Source organism: Larus michahellis, chromosome 3 (genome assembly GCF_964199755.1).
Source record: "Larus michahellis chromosome 3, bLarMic1.1, whole genome shotgun sequence".
Classification (NCBI taxonomy): Eukaryota; Metazoa; Chordata; class Aves; order Charadriiformes; family Laridae; genus Larus; species Larus michahellis.
Genome location: NC_133898.1, coordinates 42956905 through 42976079, shown reverse-complemented (window position 1 = coordinate 42976079; position 19175 = coordinate 42956905). Strand labels below are relative to the sequence as shown.

Here is a 19175-nt window from a genome sequence, read left to right as displayed (position 1 = left end):
TTCTGAGGTAAACCCTCGGTTTTCGTACACTGCCCCTTCCGGCGAGGCCCCGCGAGTGCCCTCCACCCCCCTTGCAGGACCTGCCGTCCCGCCGACCCCGGAAGCGCGTGCGCGCAGCAGCTTCCGGCGAGCAGTGATGGCGGCGCTGTGGGATTTCGGCGTGAGGAACCCGAAGGAGGCGGGTGGCGATGAGGAGGAGGATGAAGAAGAAGGAGAAGATGGAGATGCCGAAGGCTTCACGCTGGACGAGGTGTTGCGCCTCGGCGGCACCAAGGTAAGGGGGAGGGGGGGGCAGGAGGGAGCGGGAGCACGTGGCGGCCGATTTCCCCCCGGGCCGCCCCGTGTGGGGCGCGGGGTGCGGGGGGCCGTTGGGAGCGCGCGTCCCGGCGCCGGGGTCCGCCTGTAACGGCCGTACGCTGCCGCCCACAGCAAGACTACCTGATGCTGTGTGCCGTGGACGAGGCCGAGGAGATGGTGGATGGCGGCAAGAAGGACATCATCGACGACCTGAAGGCAGGGGAACTGGAGGCCTTCGTCAGCTCCCTGGGGATCGGCAAGTATGCGAAAAGTTGCCTTGTGGTGGAGGGAGAGGAGGAGGAGGAGGAGGGCGGCGGTGGCGGCAGCAAGGAGAAAGAGAAGCCCCAAAAGAAAGAAAAAAACCAGAAAGAAACTAACCCTCCTTCGCTAGAAGGGAAAAAAGAAAAAAAACTCAAGGAAAAGGCAGTCAAGGAAAAGGCAAGCGGTGTGAAAGACAGCAAAAAGAAGCAAGCTGGCAGTGATCAGGACCAACACCTTTCAGCAAAGAAAGAGAGGCTGGAAGAAGATTTTGAGTTTCATGCTAGGCAAGTGATACTGATCAAACCGGGGGGCAAATGGTATGATCTAGAATACACCAGTGAATTCTCTTCGGAGCCACAAAATCAGACGCTTCTGTCCAAGTATAAGGCCTTGGCCCAAAAGCTGTACCAACATGAGACAGACTTGTATAAGAATAAGACAGATTATCAGAAGGGGGCCTCTTCAGCATGGATGAAAACCGTTGTCTCGTCGGGTACCTTGGCTGACAGAATGGCAGCGATGACCCTTCTCATTCAGGACAGTGCCGTCCACAGTCTCCAGTTTGTTGAGAACTTGGTAAACCTCATAAAGAAAAAGGGCAGCAGACATCAGAGCCACATGGCTTTGGATACTTTCAAGGAGCTTCTCATTTCAGATCTCTTACCAGACAACCGGAAATTATGGTCTTTCTCGCAGCGACCATTTAACAACATAGAGAAGATGTCGAGTGGCAATAGGGATTCCAGAGACAGACGATTGATACTGTGGTACTTTGAGCATCATCTGAAACTGCAGGTGGCAGAGTTTGTGCAAGCATTAGAAACACTGGGTCATGATTCTCTGACGGCAACGAAATCCCGAGCACTGGCAGTTTCCCACGAGCTTCTCTGTAACAAGCCTGAGCAGGAGAAAGTTCTGCTTGTTCAGCTGGTAAACAAACTGGGAGACCCTCAGAACAAAATCGCCACCAAAGCCTCTTATCTTTTAGAGACGTTACTTCACAAGCATCCAAATATGAAGGGAGTAGTGTGCAGTGAGGTGGAGAGGCTTTTGTACCGGACAAACATTAATGTGAAAACTCAATATTACGCCATTTGCTTTCTAAATCAGATAGTGCTCAGTCATGAAGAAAGTGCATTGGCTAACAAGCTGATAACTTTGTACTTTTCCTTTTTTCGGAACTGCATTAAGAAAAAAGACGTTGAATCCAAAATGCTCAGTGCTCTTCTTTGTGGGGTAAACAGAGCTTACCCTTACGCTGAGACTGGTGATGAGAAAGTGAAAGAACAAATGGACACCTTGTTTAAAGTTCTGCATCTTGTGAACTTCAGTACCAGTGTCCAGGCTCTGATGTTACTGTTTCAAGTGATGGACTCTCAGCAGACTGTGTCGGATAGGTACTACGCGTCACTATACAAGTAAGTGACAGCTTTGCATTTTTTTTATATACATCTTATTTTATGAGGGAGTCACCATTAATTTAAAGTTGTAGAAACACTTATTTTGCTTTTAAGATATTGTGAGTTTTGCGTCTCATTGGCTAAACATTTCTGATGTTTTGTATGAGCTAGAAGAAAAAGCGTGTGATTTCTTAGACTTAATGTGGGGATAAAACAAATGGTAGAGGTAGGTCCTGAGAACACAACATGTGCCTTTTATCGTTTGCACTGTTTTCTGGTGGCATGTTTTAATTCCAGATACTATTTAAAACTGATAGATAACTACTTCTGAAATCACTTTTACAGGTACAGTGGTTTAGTCACGAAATAGCCTAAAATCCTGTTTTCCTTTTTTTCATATGGGGGATGGGGAAATACTATGTTAATAAATTCTTTAGAAGATTTAATTTGTATAGTTGGAAAGCCTTGTGTTATAAAAGTATCTGGTTTGGGGTTTTTTTATCCCAGATGATTGTTTAGAGTCTTTGTGGCATTCTTACAGGCTTCTGTTTAGTAGACCAAAGGGAAGTTGCTGATTTTTGAATAGGGAACTCAAGTTCTTCCAGAACGTGCAGTGTGTTTACAGGCCTTTCTGTGCCTGGCAGTCTGGAAAAAAGGTGGAATAGAAAATGAACTTCCCAACATACATGTCTGGTCTGATTGTGGGGCAAGCTAATTGCTAACCATTTTCTTTCTATTTTTTTGAACATCTGAATAAATCAGATTAGCTTCTTACCTTGAATAGCTCGAATTTTGAAACTGTTTCCAGTTGAACTCAGTTTCTTTATATTTTCTTATGTTATCTTACTGATAGAAGTTTTTTTTTTTTTTATCTTCAGTGTCTCACATATATCTAGAAATATTACACAGCTATTGACAGTTCAGGGTTGATTGTAATGGTTTTGAGTAGTGGGGAACAAACTGTCACTGGTCTTTTTAGATGGCACTCTGAAAAATGAAGATGATTGTTGTTAATAGCAGTTATTCTCCTATATGCATTATAATGATCAGCAATATTTTCTCCCGTGTGTCCTACAGGAAGCTTCTAGATCCTGCTTTAGCAACCTGCTCAAAGCCATCCATGTTTCTTAATCTTGTCTATAAATCTCTGAAGGCAGATGTAGTGTTACGGCGTGTGAAGGCCTTTGTGAAGAGGTTACTTCAAGTCACCTGTGGACAAATGCCACCCTTCATTTGTGGAACCCTCTACCTTCTGTCTGAGCTTCTGAAAGTAAAACCAGAATTAAGGGTCCAGTTACAGGATCATGTGGTACAAGATTATTTCTTTACCTCATTGTTTTTCTATATGAGCTAGTATCACAAGCATAAGGTTCCCTAACCTGTTTATTAGCAACCTGAGGGTTTGCTAATATGTTACGTTATGAGAGAAAACACTTGAACAATTATAACTACATTAAAAGTCTGCATGGATGAGGGTGATTTAAGCATTCTAGCGGGTCCTGTGGACTTCATTCATGGAGAGGGGATTATTTTGCTAAATGCTGTGTAAGTAAGCAGGTAAACATTCTTCACCCAAAAGCTTTGTCAGAACACGGCCCCTTTGTTTCTTCTGTCTGCGGGCTCTGAAGTATTGCTAGGCAGGACTGGATTTTGTTTGTTTCTTTCTTCAGATGGGGAGGGACTATTACACTTGTGTGATATTAGCTGTAAAGTTCAATTTTCAGTCCTGTATTAAGGCCAAAAATCTGTACTGCGTGAACATTGGCCATCAGTTGTTTATATTTTTCTAAGTACCTTTTTAAGAACTGTATGTGCATTTTTCTAATAAATCAGAATAAAACCATAAAGGAAAAGCTGTTTGCTAATATTTTTTGTTGTTTAGGAGTCGGATGATGAAGAATGTTTTAAGGATCAAGAAGAGGCTGAAGAGGCTGAGGAAAAATTTGTGGATGCAGACAAAGAAGTAGAAGGTGAAGAGAGGAGCACAGCGGAAAATTCTGCTAAAACAAACAACTCAAATTCAACAGCCTCGTGGGTGCATCATCTGAATTTGGCAGGTAAATTAGCAAGAAAATATTCATTAAACTTTTGACATTCTGTAACAGTGGCGTGTTGATCAAGACTTGTTTTGAAATCAAGTGATTAAAACATTATTTTAGTTTTTCAAATTGAAGTTCGGTTCAAAGCAATCAGTTGGAATAATTTTTCTTTCTCTGTTAGCTCAGCAGTGATGAAGAGACTGCACGAGTCTGCTAGTGTATTTCACTTTGTGCAGCTTATTGTGTTTGTGCCTAAGCAATAAACAGGCTTGGTTTTTTTTGCTTCCAAGTTCAGACACCTTCAGAGTGATGTAGCTGAGGTTAGGGCATGTAACTGCCGATCTGCTTGTGAAGCTTGGTAGAACAATTCGTTTAGCTTTGAACCTGCTTCTAGCTTCATTCTTTCTTGAGGACCTTTTGGGACAGAGCAGGACTTTTCAGAAGCTTCCTTGGAAGCACTTAGGAACTCACCTGTGCACCTGATCATACACTGGGGAAGGGCAGCTGACAGTAACCCCTACTTGCTACTGAATGAATCTGTGGCCTGTCCAGCTAAGAATGATGCGCAGCATTATTATCATGGTGAAATGAAAATAATACTCTCATAAAGTTGCCTGAGGAAATTTAAGTTGTTTTCCTCTCCTCCACCCCTCAGGCAGGAAGAGTGGAGCTTCATACGATCCTATGCACCGAAGTCCTTTATACTGCGGTGCTGAAAGTACAAGCCTTTGGGAACTGAAGAAGGTAAGGCATTCTTACGTTGCCTATTACGGTGGTTTCTTAGTGTGGCCCTTGTATTGAGAGAAGAAAATTAACTTGGTTATTCTTGGAGTAGCTACCTGGGTAATGTAACAGAAAGGTTAAATGACACACTGTTCAACTTGTATACGTTACATACAATGCTGATATTCCAGAGTAGGGAATAGGAATTTTTAAGTGGAGGTTTGAAAAATAACAGTATTTTTTGGCTTTTGGGTCTTAGCTTTGTATCAATAAAGCTTTTTAATGTTGGATTAAATAAAATTTTAAGTGAGGATATATTTAGTTAACGCAAACAAAAGATGAGAACGTGAAGTTCTTCAGTTATTCAAGGGCAGAGCACATCAGCCTCACACTACTACACGTGTCTGCACGTTATTCGGTGAGTTATAGAGTGGACTTATGACATAGTGGTATTGTCAGGAGTCTGAGATGTCCACGTGAATAATGATTGCATTTATTTTTAAAGTAGAAATAAATGATTGATGTTTTTTCAGCTTTCTGAACATTTTCATCCGTCTGTGGCCCTCTTCGCAAAAACAATTCTAGAAGTAAGTGCTTTTACTAGTCTGTAGCTTTGAAGGTTGATTTTTATGTTAATTGTCTTTTGCCATTTGAAAAAATACTTTATAAAGCTTCCTTGCGCTCTGCAGGTAACTAGAAGCTCTGCAGTACTATAACGTACACTCAAATGCAGAGCTTTTCATGGAATTAAAGTGTTTTATCTAAAGGAGCTGCTCACGGAAGTAATTAACTTGGTAAAAATGTGGGTATTACATGATTCTTAAAGCTTTTTTCGAGTTTTGGTCTATCTTTTCATTTAAAGTGGGTTTTTTATATGGGGAATCCTGCTGTTGGAACAAATTATTTCTTAATATTGTTGTGGTATCATGCCAAAAATACTCAAACCTATACAAATATATATTTAAAATATTTATTTTCATTTGAATAAATGGTATCCACATAGTACTGGGTATTAACTGCTATTAGCACCGTACATTGCAAGACAGTTCATCACTGAAACAAAGTGAAGGAGGTGGTTTTAGTTAAGAAAATACTGGAATTCCAAAAAAAAGGAGAACTTACACAGGAGTATATTAGCTGCTCAGGCTTATGTGATGAAGTATCCCCAAGTCTTTATTTTTTTAAAGTGTGGTTTAATAATATTCTTGGACTGAGTCCTCTGTGTTTAGTTGCTGTCTTTCTAAAATGAAGACCTTAATGATTTTTCGCTTTTTTACTTCAGGGAAATCACATTCAGTACTCCGGTGACCCTTTGCAGGATTTCACATTAATGAGATTCTTGGATCGGTTTGTGTACAGAAATCCCAAACTCCATAAAGGCAAAGGTACGAACTTCTTGTACATATTGGCACATGATCTGGATTATTGATGGTGAATGAACTCTTCTTCTCTCAGATTACCAAGTAACCCTTTCTGCTTGTTGAGTATTTGGCATGCATGTGGTGCAATGGTGGAGTGGGATCAGTCTTTAGGGCTGCAAGAGAGATGTCTGCAACTCAGAACCAGCTGACAATCACGTACTGCTGCCTCTCACATCCGCAGTGCAGAAATTGCTAACCTAGCAGGAATAAGCATAGTGATAGGGGAATATAAAGACTGCAGAATGGTTGAGTTTGGAAGGGACCGCTGGAGGTCATCTGCTCAAGCAGGGACACCTAGACCAGGCTGTCCAGGCTGTCCAGATGGCTTTTGAATGTCTCCAAGAAGGGAGACTCCACAGCATATCTGGACAACCTGTGCCAGCTCACAGTCGCCCTCACAATGAAAGAGAGTTTCCTGATGTTCAGACAGAGCCTCCTGTGTTTCAGTTTGTGCCCACCACCTCTTGCCCTGTCATGGGCACCACTGAAAAGTGCCTGGCTCTGTTGTCTTTACACTCTCCCTTCAGGTATTCATATAAATTGATGAGATCCCTCTGAGCCTCCTCCAGTCTGAACAATCACAGGCCTCTCAACCTTTCCTCACAGGAGAGATGCTCCAGTCCCTTCATCATCTTAGGGGCCCTTCGCTGGACTCTCTCCAGTATGCCACGTCTGCCTTGTACTGGAGGGCCCAGACCTGGACAAAGCACTCCAGGTGTGGTCTCAGGTGCTGAGTAGAGGGGAAGGATCATCTCACTCCACCTGCTGGCAATACTCTACCTAATGCAGGACAAGGATACTGTCAGCCTTTTTTTGCTGCAGGGGCACATTGCTTGGCTCATGGTCAATTTGGTGTCTGTCCACCAGGACACCCAGGGTCTTTTCTGTAAAGGTGCTCTCCAGCTGGGCAGCCCCAGGCATATACTGGTGCATGGGGTTGTTCCTCCCCAGGTGCAGGACTTTGCATTTCCTCTTGTTGAACAGCATGAGGTTCTTGTTAGCCCATTTCTTCAGTCTGGATGGCAGCATGACCCACTGGTGTGTCAGCCACTTCTCAGTTTTGTATCAATGGTAATAAAGTAATTTGTTTCTGATTTATGTTCTGCTACAGAAAACACCAGCAGTGTGGTAATGCAGCCGAAGAAGAAGCAGTTTATGAAAGATCTGCAGAATCTTGCAGGTAAGCCAGCTCTTTTTCAGTTAAGAATATGACGGGTAAATAATTCTTGGCTGTTTGTTGCAGACATGTGTCACCTGCACTGTCTGTGCTATTTCTGTTAGCAATAAAAGAAAGTTCTGTCTATCGGGAGTTCAATGGTGGTGCTTGACGTTCAGGATCAGGCCTAATCTTTTTGTAAGGGTGCATGGCATCTCTACAGCTGAAACTTTGGATCCACTGAACCGTTTTAAGAACAAATGACATAGAGAAAGTCAGCTACCTCAACTGTTAGCCTCTTGAGTAGGAAAACACTTTGTCTTCTGCTGTAGCACTCGGTTACATGCCAAATTTTTTTTCAGACCTTTCTTTTCTCTCTGCTTTTCCCCCCTCTGTTGTAGTAATTCCTTTTTCCTAGGCAATGCATGATGAAGATCATGCCTTCTGCTTAGCCATCCCATTAAGAAATGTAAAACAGCAAAGGGCAGAGCTATTGAAAGCTGCATGCCTTGTTTCCTGTGCTGCTTTTGCTATGACCTGTGTACGCTTCCCATACCTTCTCTTATGCTAAGTTACCTTTTTCCTGCATCCCTGTAAAAGGAAATACAGCCGCTGGGTGAATAGTAGATTTGCAATCTTGTATAAAAAGTTTAGAACATTATTACAACTTTGCTTGTAGCTGGCAATGTGACTGCTTGGAGGGGTGGCGGGGAAAAGGCCTTAGAATTTATGTCAGCTAATGAAGTTTCTAGTTAGGAGAGCAATCTGGTAGGGTACTAACCTCAGAGGGACATGAATTTATGAAATATTAACTAAATTTTCTGCTTACAAACATGCTATTATGTCTGTCTGGCATCCTGGTTTTACAAACAGTGTTTTTTAAAGTTCTTAAAAATATCTAAAATTATATAAAAATCTTTAAAACACATGGTGATCTAGCAGTAGTTAATATGCTAGTATTGTGTAGTTAATGTTTTTATTTGTTTCCAGTTTATCATACAATCACTTTTATTCTGCTTATTTCGATTGAAAAGTTGCTTAAAATCTCAGAAAATGAATTTATGTAATTATTTAGATCACATTAAGCTCTTTGAGTAAATGATATGGATTACTCCATACAATGCCACAGCTGCAGCTATTGTTAGGATTAGAGCAAGGTATCTTTGGCACTGTTGTTTTGCCAAGAATCTTCCTGCTACTAGAAAGAGGCCGCCTTTTGTCTAATCCCACTGTTTCCTGCAGTTAAGGGCAGGATTTGGTGGTGAGACAAAGCAGTTAAAAATTCAGGGTAAACCATCAGTAAAACACGTTGTTTAAGGACAGAATAGGTGCCATCCTTTGTGGTACAATCTCTGTAACGTTCCCAGGGATGTGCTTCGTCTGTTGTGTTGCACAGAGGTTTTAGGTATGCAGATTAGCTGAGATACCTTTACTGATGTGTGGTGTTATGGCTATCAAAGCTTCAAGTAGGAATTTTTACCTAGAATGCATTTGAAGGTACAGTTTGTTTATCACATTCTTTAGTTTATTCTGAGTTGAAGGAGCAGACTGAGCATTTAGAACTGAATTTGAGGAATTTAAGTGTTCTACAAATGAAACATTTGATACAAAAATAGGGATATATTAATATGGATACAAAAATATGCACTTAATGCATATAGCTGGTCTCTGCTGAGGCTTACAGAACTGAGATTGCTAATCTTCTGGTACCTTCTACTATTCATTTGAAGAGTCCTTCTGGGAGCACGCTGATCTGGCTTCAGAAACTTGGACCTTGTCACTTAAGAAATATTATAATCTGTGCCCACTGAGATAATCAGTAGCTCTTTCTCCTTTGGTTTACTTCTGACGTGGAGGAGGGAAGGGAAGGGAGGGTAAAAAGCTTCTCCACAGGGAACTTGATCAATCCCCTAGTTGATCTGCTGTTGCAGTGTCATATTTTGCCTCAGTTCCTCAAAAATGGAGGCAGGGTGAGGCTCAGTCCCTTCTTTGACATGCTGAGCTGGTGTGTGGTCCTGCCTTGCAGCTGCTGACGAGCTTTTCTACTGCCAGGAGTGCTGGGCAGAAGTGGTTCCAGTGTTTCAGTGCATGACAGAGTGTTTATCTCATTTCCTACTTCGCCTCCCCCTCCTTTTTTAAAAATGCATTCCTGCTTTAGGTGCTTGCAAAACCTCCCTTGCTGATACATAAATTAAAACCTTGTTAGGGCTTTGCCTCTTGAGTTTTTCCATGGGGTCTGCTCACATCTATCAGCTTCAGTATATACAGTGCGAATGGTTACTTTGAAGAGGTTTTGAGATGAGCTCCGCTTTATTCAACGGATGGTACTGGGTATCTGCGTACTTCTGTCTGTGCATGTTGTTTAACCTTTTAAAAGAATAGCAACCACTTTAACTTGAGGTAAAATCAGTTCTTTTTTTATATTTGCAGTCAACAGTAAGGAATTCCGTGCCAAAGATGAAAGCAAAATCCCAGTGGATGAAGTGTTTTTTCACAGGTAATAAAATACTTGTGAATATTCATCTTAAGTGTTGTTTTCTAATGCAATGCCATCAAACCCCATTACATCTCATAAGTATTCTCTGGTATTCCAAGTGTTTGCAAAATTTGATTAATTTGAGTGACTTGTGATGATAGTATTTTCCTTAGAACATTTCAACATTTGTTGAGTAATTTCAACATTTGTCAAAAGTACTTAGGAAAGAATATCACTTATCAACAAAGGCAATCGGTGCTTGTAGTCTACAATCAAGTAAGCTGACGTTGTAATAAAGAAGCCTTAAACAGTGGGTAATGATGAATGTCTTGTGGGTTGTAATTCTTATGCATTAGAGGTATTTAAAAGAAATCTGGAATATACCTTGCTTATGTTATTAGCATCAAATCTCACTAGAATGGAGCAATGCAAAAAATTTCAGAGGAACTAGTTTTCCGTGTATTTCTGGTTTTATTATTCATAGTTCTTTCCGTGTAGTTGGCTTTCCTTTCAGATTATGATATAAAAATGCAGCTATATTACTAAAATTGAAGTGATGTCCATTTGGTAAAGATTTGTTCTTATTAGATCAAAATACTGGTTACCTGTGAGTGTCGTCTTAGGAAATCCATGTTTGAATTCACTTCATTTACTTTGTTTAATTCATTTTGGTTTTTTTTGTTTAATATATTCATTGTTGTAGGGGCTTTTAAAATTTTTTGAACTATCAGGTTAATGGAATTTACTAATTTTAGTTATTTGATATTGTAATATTGAAGAATATAATATTGATTAATAAATAACTAATCTAGTGGTATTAATTTTGAGATTAAAGAAAAGCAGCGTAAAAACATGCCTCTGAAAAGTGAACAGTATGGTTACATTAAGGGTGACTGAAACTGAGATTACACATTTAAAGTCTTCCATACCAGGTGCTGTACTCTTTTGCTCTTGTACATGATCATATTTGCTTTCTGTGTTTGGTGGTTCTTTAATATGAAATGGAGAGAAAGTTGTTTAGAATGACTGGCAGAAGGTAAAACTAAGCACACACAAGAAGAGGGCTACAGGAAAACTTAACAGAAATTAATGAGTGAATCTCTTTTATGTGTTTTTTCCCCCAATTAGATTCAAGTTGAACTTGATCCTTTCTTCCTTGTCAGTATAACGCAGATGTTTGCGTTTTTCTTGTGCCTATTTATAAATTCACTATGTTCAAAATAATTTCTGGCACCTTTGGCTGTGAAATTTCTTTGTTTTAAATCTGACAGTAGTGGCTTACTCTTTGAAGAAACAAAGAAAATATAAATCGCTGATTTGAGATGTGTTTGAAACCATTATGTACAATTTTCAACTGGCAACATACATGTGAAACAATCTGCAGGTTGTTTTTTTTTTTTTTAAAAAAAAACTTGTCATAAAGATCATCACCTGTAATTTTGTGTCTGAGAGCAATACATTTTTTCAGATTCTATTCAAAGTTCGATAAGAGGAGAGAGAAACAAAAGCGTCAGGATGATGAAGAAAGTGTGGAAGATGTAGATGATGATGAATTTGAAAGAGCGTTGGGTAAGGTTGTATTTTTCCTTGCAGTAACTATCCTAGTATTTCCTGCTTTTGCAAATTATTAATTTATCCTTTTTACAGTTTATGTTGTATAAAAGAAACGAAGGAATATGGAAGCGGAAGGAAACTGGCTTTCCAATTCCCATTCTGTGCTACTACAGCCAGCAGTTCATACTGTCCCTCACATAAGCCAACTGAATGACCATCTTGTAAGAGGTCTCGCTCTCACTACTCCAGTAGCATTCAGCTTGTTCAAATGGTTGGAAGCGGTCTAATTTTGAACATAAGCTCATGAGTGGGGCTTCATGCCTTTTTGTCCTATTCCTAATGTAGTCTGAGAGTTAAATAACTTTTTACAACAGTACGTAACATTTGCTTCTATCGTTTCTTTACTGCTTGGCCTTTTTCAATCTTCCTTGCAGTTTCTGTCATCGTTCCTAACATCTTTCCTGAGGTTATTTGTTCAGTTAGGTCCTTGGCAGACTTCTGCAGTAGTCTTAGCTCTTCCTGTAGCATGTACTTTGTTTGCTTTGGAAGTAGTGTGTGATTTGTTCCAGAATCTGAATTTGTTAGTGTACCATAAAATGTCCATTGTTTTATGATTTCATATTTTACTTATATATACATACACATTATATATATGTCTATTGTATACGTTATTTGGGAAAAAAAAAAAAAGTCCAGCTAGCTCTCCACAACTGTTTTGTACAATATTTTGAGAATTCTGAACTCCCACAGTAGGATTCTTCCTTAGTGACACAGTTAGTATTGTCTTAGTTAACGACAAGAATCTGTTACTAATTGTGTTTGTTGTTTTATTGTTAGTATCTCTAATAAGTTACATCTCTGAGAATTTGCTGCATAAATTCAGAAGCATAAATTAAGGATCTTCTAATGTTAGCTTTTATTCTTTGAAACAGAACAGCTGTAATTTTTCAGATTTTGTTTTTCCCTGCTATTTTATATAGCAATTAATTTCTAAGTGAGTCCAATGATAGGAACTTTCACCCTCTAGTCTGCTTGCTTTTCTGTCAAAAATTACAGTGAATACTTCTAATCAGAAATTTAACATACAGATTAGCTGGCAGGACACTTGCTTGGGGTACCTTAATTAACCCCTTATTTTGTCTGACTTGGAGCAAGCGTTTGAGACTTGTGATATCCCACCTGCCCACTAAGTTTGAATCACTGGGTAATTGTGTCCATTTGCGTCTGCCTACTTCCCACATCATGTAGTTCTGGCCAGAAATTACATCCTGGATAAAAGAAAACTTTCATTATTTTTCAAAGAAAAATATTTTTTCAGAAATAGTCCAGTTAACTTTATGTAACTATTTTGTGGGGTATTTTTCTATAGGAGTATGAACCTTTTGGTGTCAGGGCCCTTTGTTACTGATGCAGATCATATAAACTGTTCAGGAAATGATACCTAAAAATAATGTATTTTGCAATGACTTTATATTTCTTTATTTGATTTTGTTTTGGAGTAATAAACGATTTTTTCTCGCTAGATACATTTGAAGCTGCTGATAATGCCATTGATGTCAGCCAGGATGACCTTGATTTTGCTGGGTAAGATTTTAAATTGGTTCTTTCATCTCTTGTTTTCATACCTATATAGAGTTTTACTCTGCAAAATTGGATAGACCTTTTTCAGAAAGAATATCACCTTGCAAAAAAGGCAGTAGCAGTTGAATGGTGGGTAATGCTGCTTTTCTTCATGTCGCATAATGGAGCATTGTGATCCTGTGGTGCTTACAGTCTGCTGGCCTGACACGTGAGACCCATAGTATTTTATTTATACAATGCAGTGACTTAAGTAAGCAAGGTAAAATCTTACTTGTTTTTCATTGTCTCAGGTTTCTGTTTGAGAATTACCAAGTACAAAAGTAAGCAGAATGAGGCATAATGGTACTGCTGCTGTAAGGACTGGTTGTAACTGAACCTCACGCAGTAAATAAACTTTGTGTAATCCAGAATCGCAGAGCTCAGTTCCCAGGAAGTCAGCAGTTTCATTAAGTAGCCTCTTTTTTACTGAAAGTACCTGCAATACAGCTTTCGAATTGGCAGAGAGTTTTTTTCTTGAGGTGAAAGGAGAACTAAAGCTTAAACTTACAGTGAAACCTGAACATTTTTGTGATCCAGACTGCTGTAAGTAAAAAAAACAGTAAAGAGGAGACAAAAAAACAAGTAACCGTCTAGTACATGAAGAACCATGTTTCCTTTCTGAAGGAAAAAAGGATTCTTATTTCTTCATTTAGTAGAGTTGCTAGAGATACCAGCAGTTTGTGTGTTTCACATAAAAGACTTTTTGAAAAGGAGAAAACGCACGTAGGACATAAAATACTGAAGCTGACATTTCTGTTAATTTTGGAATATGATTCTCTCCAGAACTTCTGAAAGTGGTTGACCCTTATAATACAGATCCATATGCTGATGTTGAAAACATATCTGAGTTTCTTAGGTCTCAGCCTATATTTACAGTATTTTGCAATGATGTTGAACTTCTCTAACATAGTGTAGATAACATTTATCTACCTATGTTATCTACAGTTATCTGGATGCAAACAGTATTTCGCCAGATGAAGTGCTAAGTTTATTACGTATTTTTTTAGTAATATAAAGAAGCAAACGAAAGGTGGTAAGAAAGGCCAAAGAAGCGAGGAATCCAGTGCTGACTGGGAGGATTCTGATGACGAAGATGAATTCAGTGATCTGGATGATGAGGAAGTCTCCTTAGGAAGTATGGAGGAAGACTTTGGAGAGGATATGGATGAAGAAGGAGGTGTATTTATGGATGTGTCTGATGATGATAACAGCTTAGGTAAAGTATCATTTATTATCAAAAAAACGAGAAGAAAAAGCTTTAAAAATAGGTTGTCTAATATGTAATTACATATATAAATGCAGATTTAGTTACCTAGGTGGGAGTTTTAGCTTTTAAGTAAAGAAGTGACAACAAGTCTTTCTCTGGACAATGAAGTCTTAAGAGAAACGTTTCCTGGCACAGTCTCCTAGGTGCAAGTGCAAATTAGGCACCTGGGCATAAAAAGTTGCCAACAAGACATGTTTCTTTCATTCCAAAATCATTGGCAGTAAAAAAAAAAGTAGCTTTATACACAAATAACTATGTATAAATAACTGTATTTGTGTATTACACACAAATAACTGCCTGTTTCAGTAGGCAGAAATATGAAAATGTCTCAAAGAGAAAAATAAGAAAAAAGTTCTGGTACTTGGTAATTTTTTATTTCTTTAGTCCTAGTTAATGGTGATTTTGCTAGATGAGGTAACTTATTTAAATTGCTGTCTCATAAGTAACAGCTTACTCTTCTAATACACCTGTGCACCCAAATTTTTATTACCACTGTAATAATAACTGATTGTTGCAACTGAATGGCTTTATCTTTTCAACTGAAAAGTACAGTTTACGCAGTATATACTTTATGTGTCTGGAAAAGCACAGATTAGTGGAGTATTTCAACTAATAACTTCAGGTCACAGAAAGGTGATCGAGTGGGGAGGAGATAAACTACCTCATACAGCTGTTAACATGTTAATCTTTCATGAGGTTATTATTTCACCAAATTTACCAAGCAGACATTCAAGGTTTACAGAACACCTGCCTTTAGCCTTGATGTTTTATGTGTCTTAGTATCATGTTTCATTCTTTTTTGGTGCTGTGGAAAAAAATTATAAAGAATGGCACACCACTGACCCATTTTTAATTGCCTAGGTTGAAGAAATCCCAGATTTGGTTGCATGCACTGTGTTTTAAACTTTTTTAAAGTAAAGACTTGGACATTTATGACAAATATGCCTAAAAAGAAATTTTATTCTCTGCTGTGTTTTAAGTACATGTACATGGTGTGAGAATTAGGGATTGATGTATCGTTTTTCTTTTCCTGTTAGACCCAAACAATGACAAGCAATTGAAGTCTGCCAGTAAAAAGGGGAAGAGAAAGAACGATATGAATTTTGCGGGATCGCTTGAAGGTAAGGAAACACTGCTATGATTTCCATTTGAGAAGGCTTAATACAAATACAGAATCTGGAAAATTTTATTATCAGAGGGTTTTAATACAGTGGATTATCTACACTTTTGGATCTGGGTTCAGATTTGAATAAACCATAAATGAAAAGGAGTTGGCCTTACCCTTGTCCTCCAGAGGGGGTGGCAATATGCTGAAGAAGGACTGGGAATCAAGGGAGGAACTTTTGAAGGAAGGAATGAATTGTACTGGCAGTTTGTGCATCTGTTACTAACATGTGATGCACAGATTTGTGCTATTTAGTTCTTGGTTGAAAACTTTTTTCCTTTTTTTTGGGGGGGGGGGAGGGGGAGAATAAAGGTTTCTAATACAGCTATTTTAGATGCTCTTGTTAAATAAATTTAAAAAATTAAAACATGGTAACACTTTGGTTTAGTGTCTTTGTGAACTTGAAAATTCTGTCTTGTAAAAACAACACCTTTTGTTTGAAGGATCCAACCGAGGAAAGAAGAGAAAACTGAATGATGCTGGTATACTGGCATCTGCAGAAGAGGTAAGTTTGATCAGTGCTTAGCAAAAAGCGATCAAGCATTTTACTTGTTTCTTTCTAATAAAATACTAAAATTTTTCTCTTTAAAGTTTGGCTATCTGCTGGATGAAAATGCTGGGTCAAAGTTTGACAATATCGGACTGAATGCCATGGCCAACAGAGATAATGCAAGTAAGTACACGCTACAAAAAGCAGATAGTTTTAAGGCCATTTGCTTCTTTCTCTTCAGATTCTGTACTTAAAAAGATGTACCTGTAACCGAAATACACACATGGTCAGAGATGCCACAGTAGGGACAGTAGCTCAACGTTAGTAAGACATGACTTCATTTTCTTCAGTTACAAGAGATCCCCAGTGCTAATATGGCTTCAGGAAAATGGAAGAGGCTCTCACATGGCCCGTTCACACTGTAAATAAAGACAGGCAGCATGCTGTTTGTCAAGCGTTCATGTGAATTTTGCTCTGATAAAGAGTGACCTGGATCCTTGTGAAGGGAAGACATAAGGCATGGCTTTATCTACCTTTATCTACCTACCAGAGTATTTCCTTACAGTATCGGTGATGCAAAAGTAGTTCCCCAAGAATAATTGTAATGAATTAAATGTGTATTTACTGATTGAATAATCAGTCCTTTGTAGAGCTTTAACGAGTCTTGCTGGTGTCACCTGAAAGATGTTAACAGCACTCAAACACTGTACTCCTAACCCAAGCGTGTCTAGCATTAGTAAAATAAAAAGCAGTGGCAAGAGCGGTCTTAAACCCTGAGATTCTGAGATGGTAGGGTATGTTTTGTGAAATGAAAAAACCAAAACCTTCTCTGGTGTCAAAACCAAACCGGCAGCTTGCACTTTATTAACATTTATAAATACAGTAGCCAAGTTTTAACTTTTACATGATTCGTCTGTATTCCACATCACGGTCAGAGGTATCCATCGGCTCCTTATTTCTCACCTTTCCTCTTACAGATGCCAAACAGATCCAGTGGGAAATAGAGCGTGACAAGTGGCTTCACAATAGGGATGTGAAAAGCATCATCAAAAAGAAGAAACAGTTCAGGCACAGAGGGCTGAAAAACAAGTACAAAGGCAAGAAATCAAAAAGATGAACTGGACATTTTAATGTGGACACTTTTAAAATAATTATTCTAAAATATTTTTTTAATCATAGATCTTTCTTACTTTAATTTTTGCTGCTTAACCATGTCATTTGGTCATTCTCCCTTATGCCGTGAATTCCAGACCACTCATTGGATTTGTAATACACTGAAAAATAGGAAAATCCATGTCGGCAGTTAAGTTAGGCATGTCTGAAGGTGAGCTACTTTGTGACTAGTTTTGTTGGATGTATAGTCCCGAGGACTCTATCCAACAGTCTGACACTCCAGCCGCACTTATACTTAACAATAAACACTTCTGCAATGTCTCCTGGGGTAAGTTTTAAGCAATAATAAAATCGGTTTTATACATAAGATGCAACTGAAGCTTCAGCCATCCTTCTGAAGCCAACAATGACAAACCTACCTTCCAGAATTGATGGAAACCTCTTCTGCATTGTGTGTCTGAAGTCTGAGAAGAAAGATAAATCAGTTACTTTACCCAGCGTATTTTAAGACAAATAATTAAATGTACTATTTTTCTATAACGATTAGTTTTACCTAAGTTTGTCTGAGCTCCTTAGTTACAGCCACTATTAAATAATGTGATCTGAATTTACTTTTTTTTTCAAGAATTGTATCACAGACTGTATTCAGGTTACTCATATGTGCAGCCCTGTCATCACAGTGTTTTCTGAGCTTCCTCCCAATTGTGATAACCAAAAGCAAGCTACAGATTCACAGGATGCTGAATGCTTCTCAGGTGGACATGCAAGTGAAAATTTCCTTGTTTCCTTATGCAGCTTTAGGTGTTCACCAAATCCTTCTGTCAACCCAGTAGAAAAATCGTGTAATGATAGCTTTACGCTATTTTAATTATTTACAGCAGCTCACAGAAGGATCTTATCAATGCTAGTACTAGCACAAAGAAAGTGGCAAAAGCCTCATTCTGGGCGCACTGAACTGTTAGATGAGCTCACTGAACCTTACAGAACTACAGGAACTAATCTTCTGCACTACACAGAAGAACAAGGACCTAGAACTGAAAAGGCAGAAATGAGAAACCATGAATGCCCAGCATTAAGTTACCAAGACAAGCCAATACATCCATTCTCCACATTTTGGTTATGTATTTTTTTAAATAAAAATGCAAAGAGAAAGATAGCTTAAGTGTAACAGCCTGCCTGCATCTGAATCTGGGAAAACAGATGCAAACTGATGTAGTGGAAGTGAAATTCAGCTTGAACTGGCTGTGAGACCGCACAACTGCTGAAATGGGTGGGCTCGTGCCCTCCCAGCCCCAGCAGTGGCTGCCTTTTGTCTTGCACTGACCCTGCAGGTAGCAGGACCCACGGCCTTGTCCTGGAGGGACACAGGCCCGTCCAACTAGCGCTGCACCCTGAATGGAAAATAAGGCGCTGCTGTGCACAGCACATCTCCTTGCAGCAACTGAGTTGGCGCTTGGCATGTTTCTTGTGTTAACCTAGGCACTGAGTCCTAAGAGGGACCGAAGCCATGTCACCTCTAAGACGATGCTGGCTGCCGCCTCCACTTGCCAGCCGCCTCTGTCAAACCACAGAGCCCGCCAGACCCAGGGAAGGCCACGACCACCAGACGCCTGAAGCGGCATTGATCAATTCCCGCCTCGTTTGCAACCGGCCTCTCCTTTTTAAGTCGCTGTTTGAGCCGACGCTGTAACTACCGAAACGCCCAAGATTCAGCTTTGTTCCTGGCGGTCACGTGCTGCCTTTCGAACGCTTCCTCACGGTTTTGATTTCGCAAAACTAAAATAGCGGTTTTTCTTTTAGCAGCTGTCCTCCAGATGCACCTACGCTAATACAACCCCAACTACTGACCCTAACGCGGCAGCTTTTCCTAACGCGCCCGCCTACGCGGCGTGAGGGGCTGCGGGCACCTGAGGCAGCCCCCGGCGCGGAGGCGCTTCCCGCCCGTCACTGCGGCGCTGGTTGCCGCCCCCTCCCCAGGCCGCCCCCGCCGCGCCGCACCTTGGCTGCGGTCCATGGCACGGTAGAGCAGGAGGGCGCCGAGCAGCCCCGCCGCCTCCAGCAGCAGCAGCCCCCTCACCACGCGCCGCGCCATCGCCGCCGCCGGGGCACGGCGCCCTTCCGTTACCGCCGGTAACGGCCGCGCATGCGCGGCGCCCCCGCGCCGCCAGCCCGTTTGCGCACCTTCTCCGCACG

The 19175-nt window shown here is 40.1% G+C and overlaps 1 protein-coding gene and 1 long non-coding RNA gene across 2 annotated transcripts; one reads left to right on the top strand and one right to left on the bottom strand.

Annotated features, from left to right (window-relative positions):
• The first annotated feature begins 101 nt into the window (after positions 1–101).
• On the top strand, positions 102–17303 carry CEBPZ (CCAAT enhancer binding protein zeta). Its single transcript, XM_074579920.1, has 16 exons — positions 102–274; positions 430–1976; positions 3036–3267; positions 3841–4015; positions 4653–4741; positions 5254–5307; positions 6003–6105; positions 7253–7321; positions 9728–9794; positions 11242–11342; positions 12851–12911; positions 13955–14163; positions 15252–15335; positions 15823–15884; positions 15971–16052; positions 16847–17303. Exons 1-16 carry the CDS (start codon positions 137–139, stop codon positions 16984–16986), a joined length of 3213 nt encoding a protein of 1070 aa, XP_074436021.1. The 5' UTR covers positions 102–136; the 3' UTR covers positions 16987–17303.
• Positions 16705–19172, bottom strand: LOC141740740 (uncharacterized). Its single transcript, XR_012586129.1, has 4 exons — positions 18981–19172; positions 17402–17446; positions 17060–17143; positions 16705–16947 (listed from the first exon to the last, which is right to left on the bottom strand). It is a non-coding gene; the product is annotated as an uncharacterized LOC141740740 (long non-coding RNA).
• Between the last annotated feature and the right edge of the window lie 3 nt (positions 19173–19175).

Bases quoted from the DNA above. Each gene is read 5' to 3' on its own strand.
- CEBPZ (XM_074579920.1), top strand. From the start codon at position 137: ATGGCGGCGCTGTGGGATTTCGGCGTGAGGAACCCGAAGGAGGCGGGT. The intron at 4,742-5,253 runs GTAAGGCATTCT...ATGTTTTTTCAG, and splicing joins GCCTTTGGGAACTGAAGAAG to CTTTCTGAACATTTTCATCC. The intron at 15,885-15,970 runs GTAAGTTTGATC...TTCTCTTTAAAG, and splicing joins TACTGGCATCTGCAGAAGAG to TTTGGCTATCTGCTGGATGA.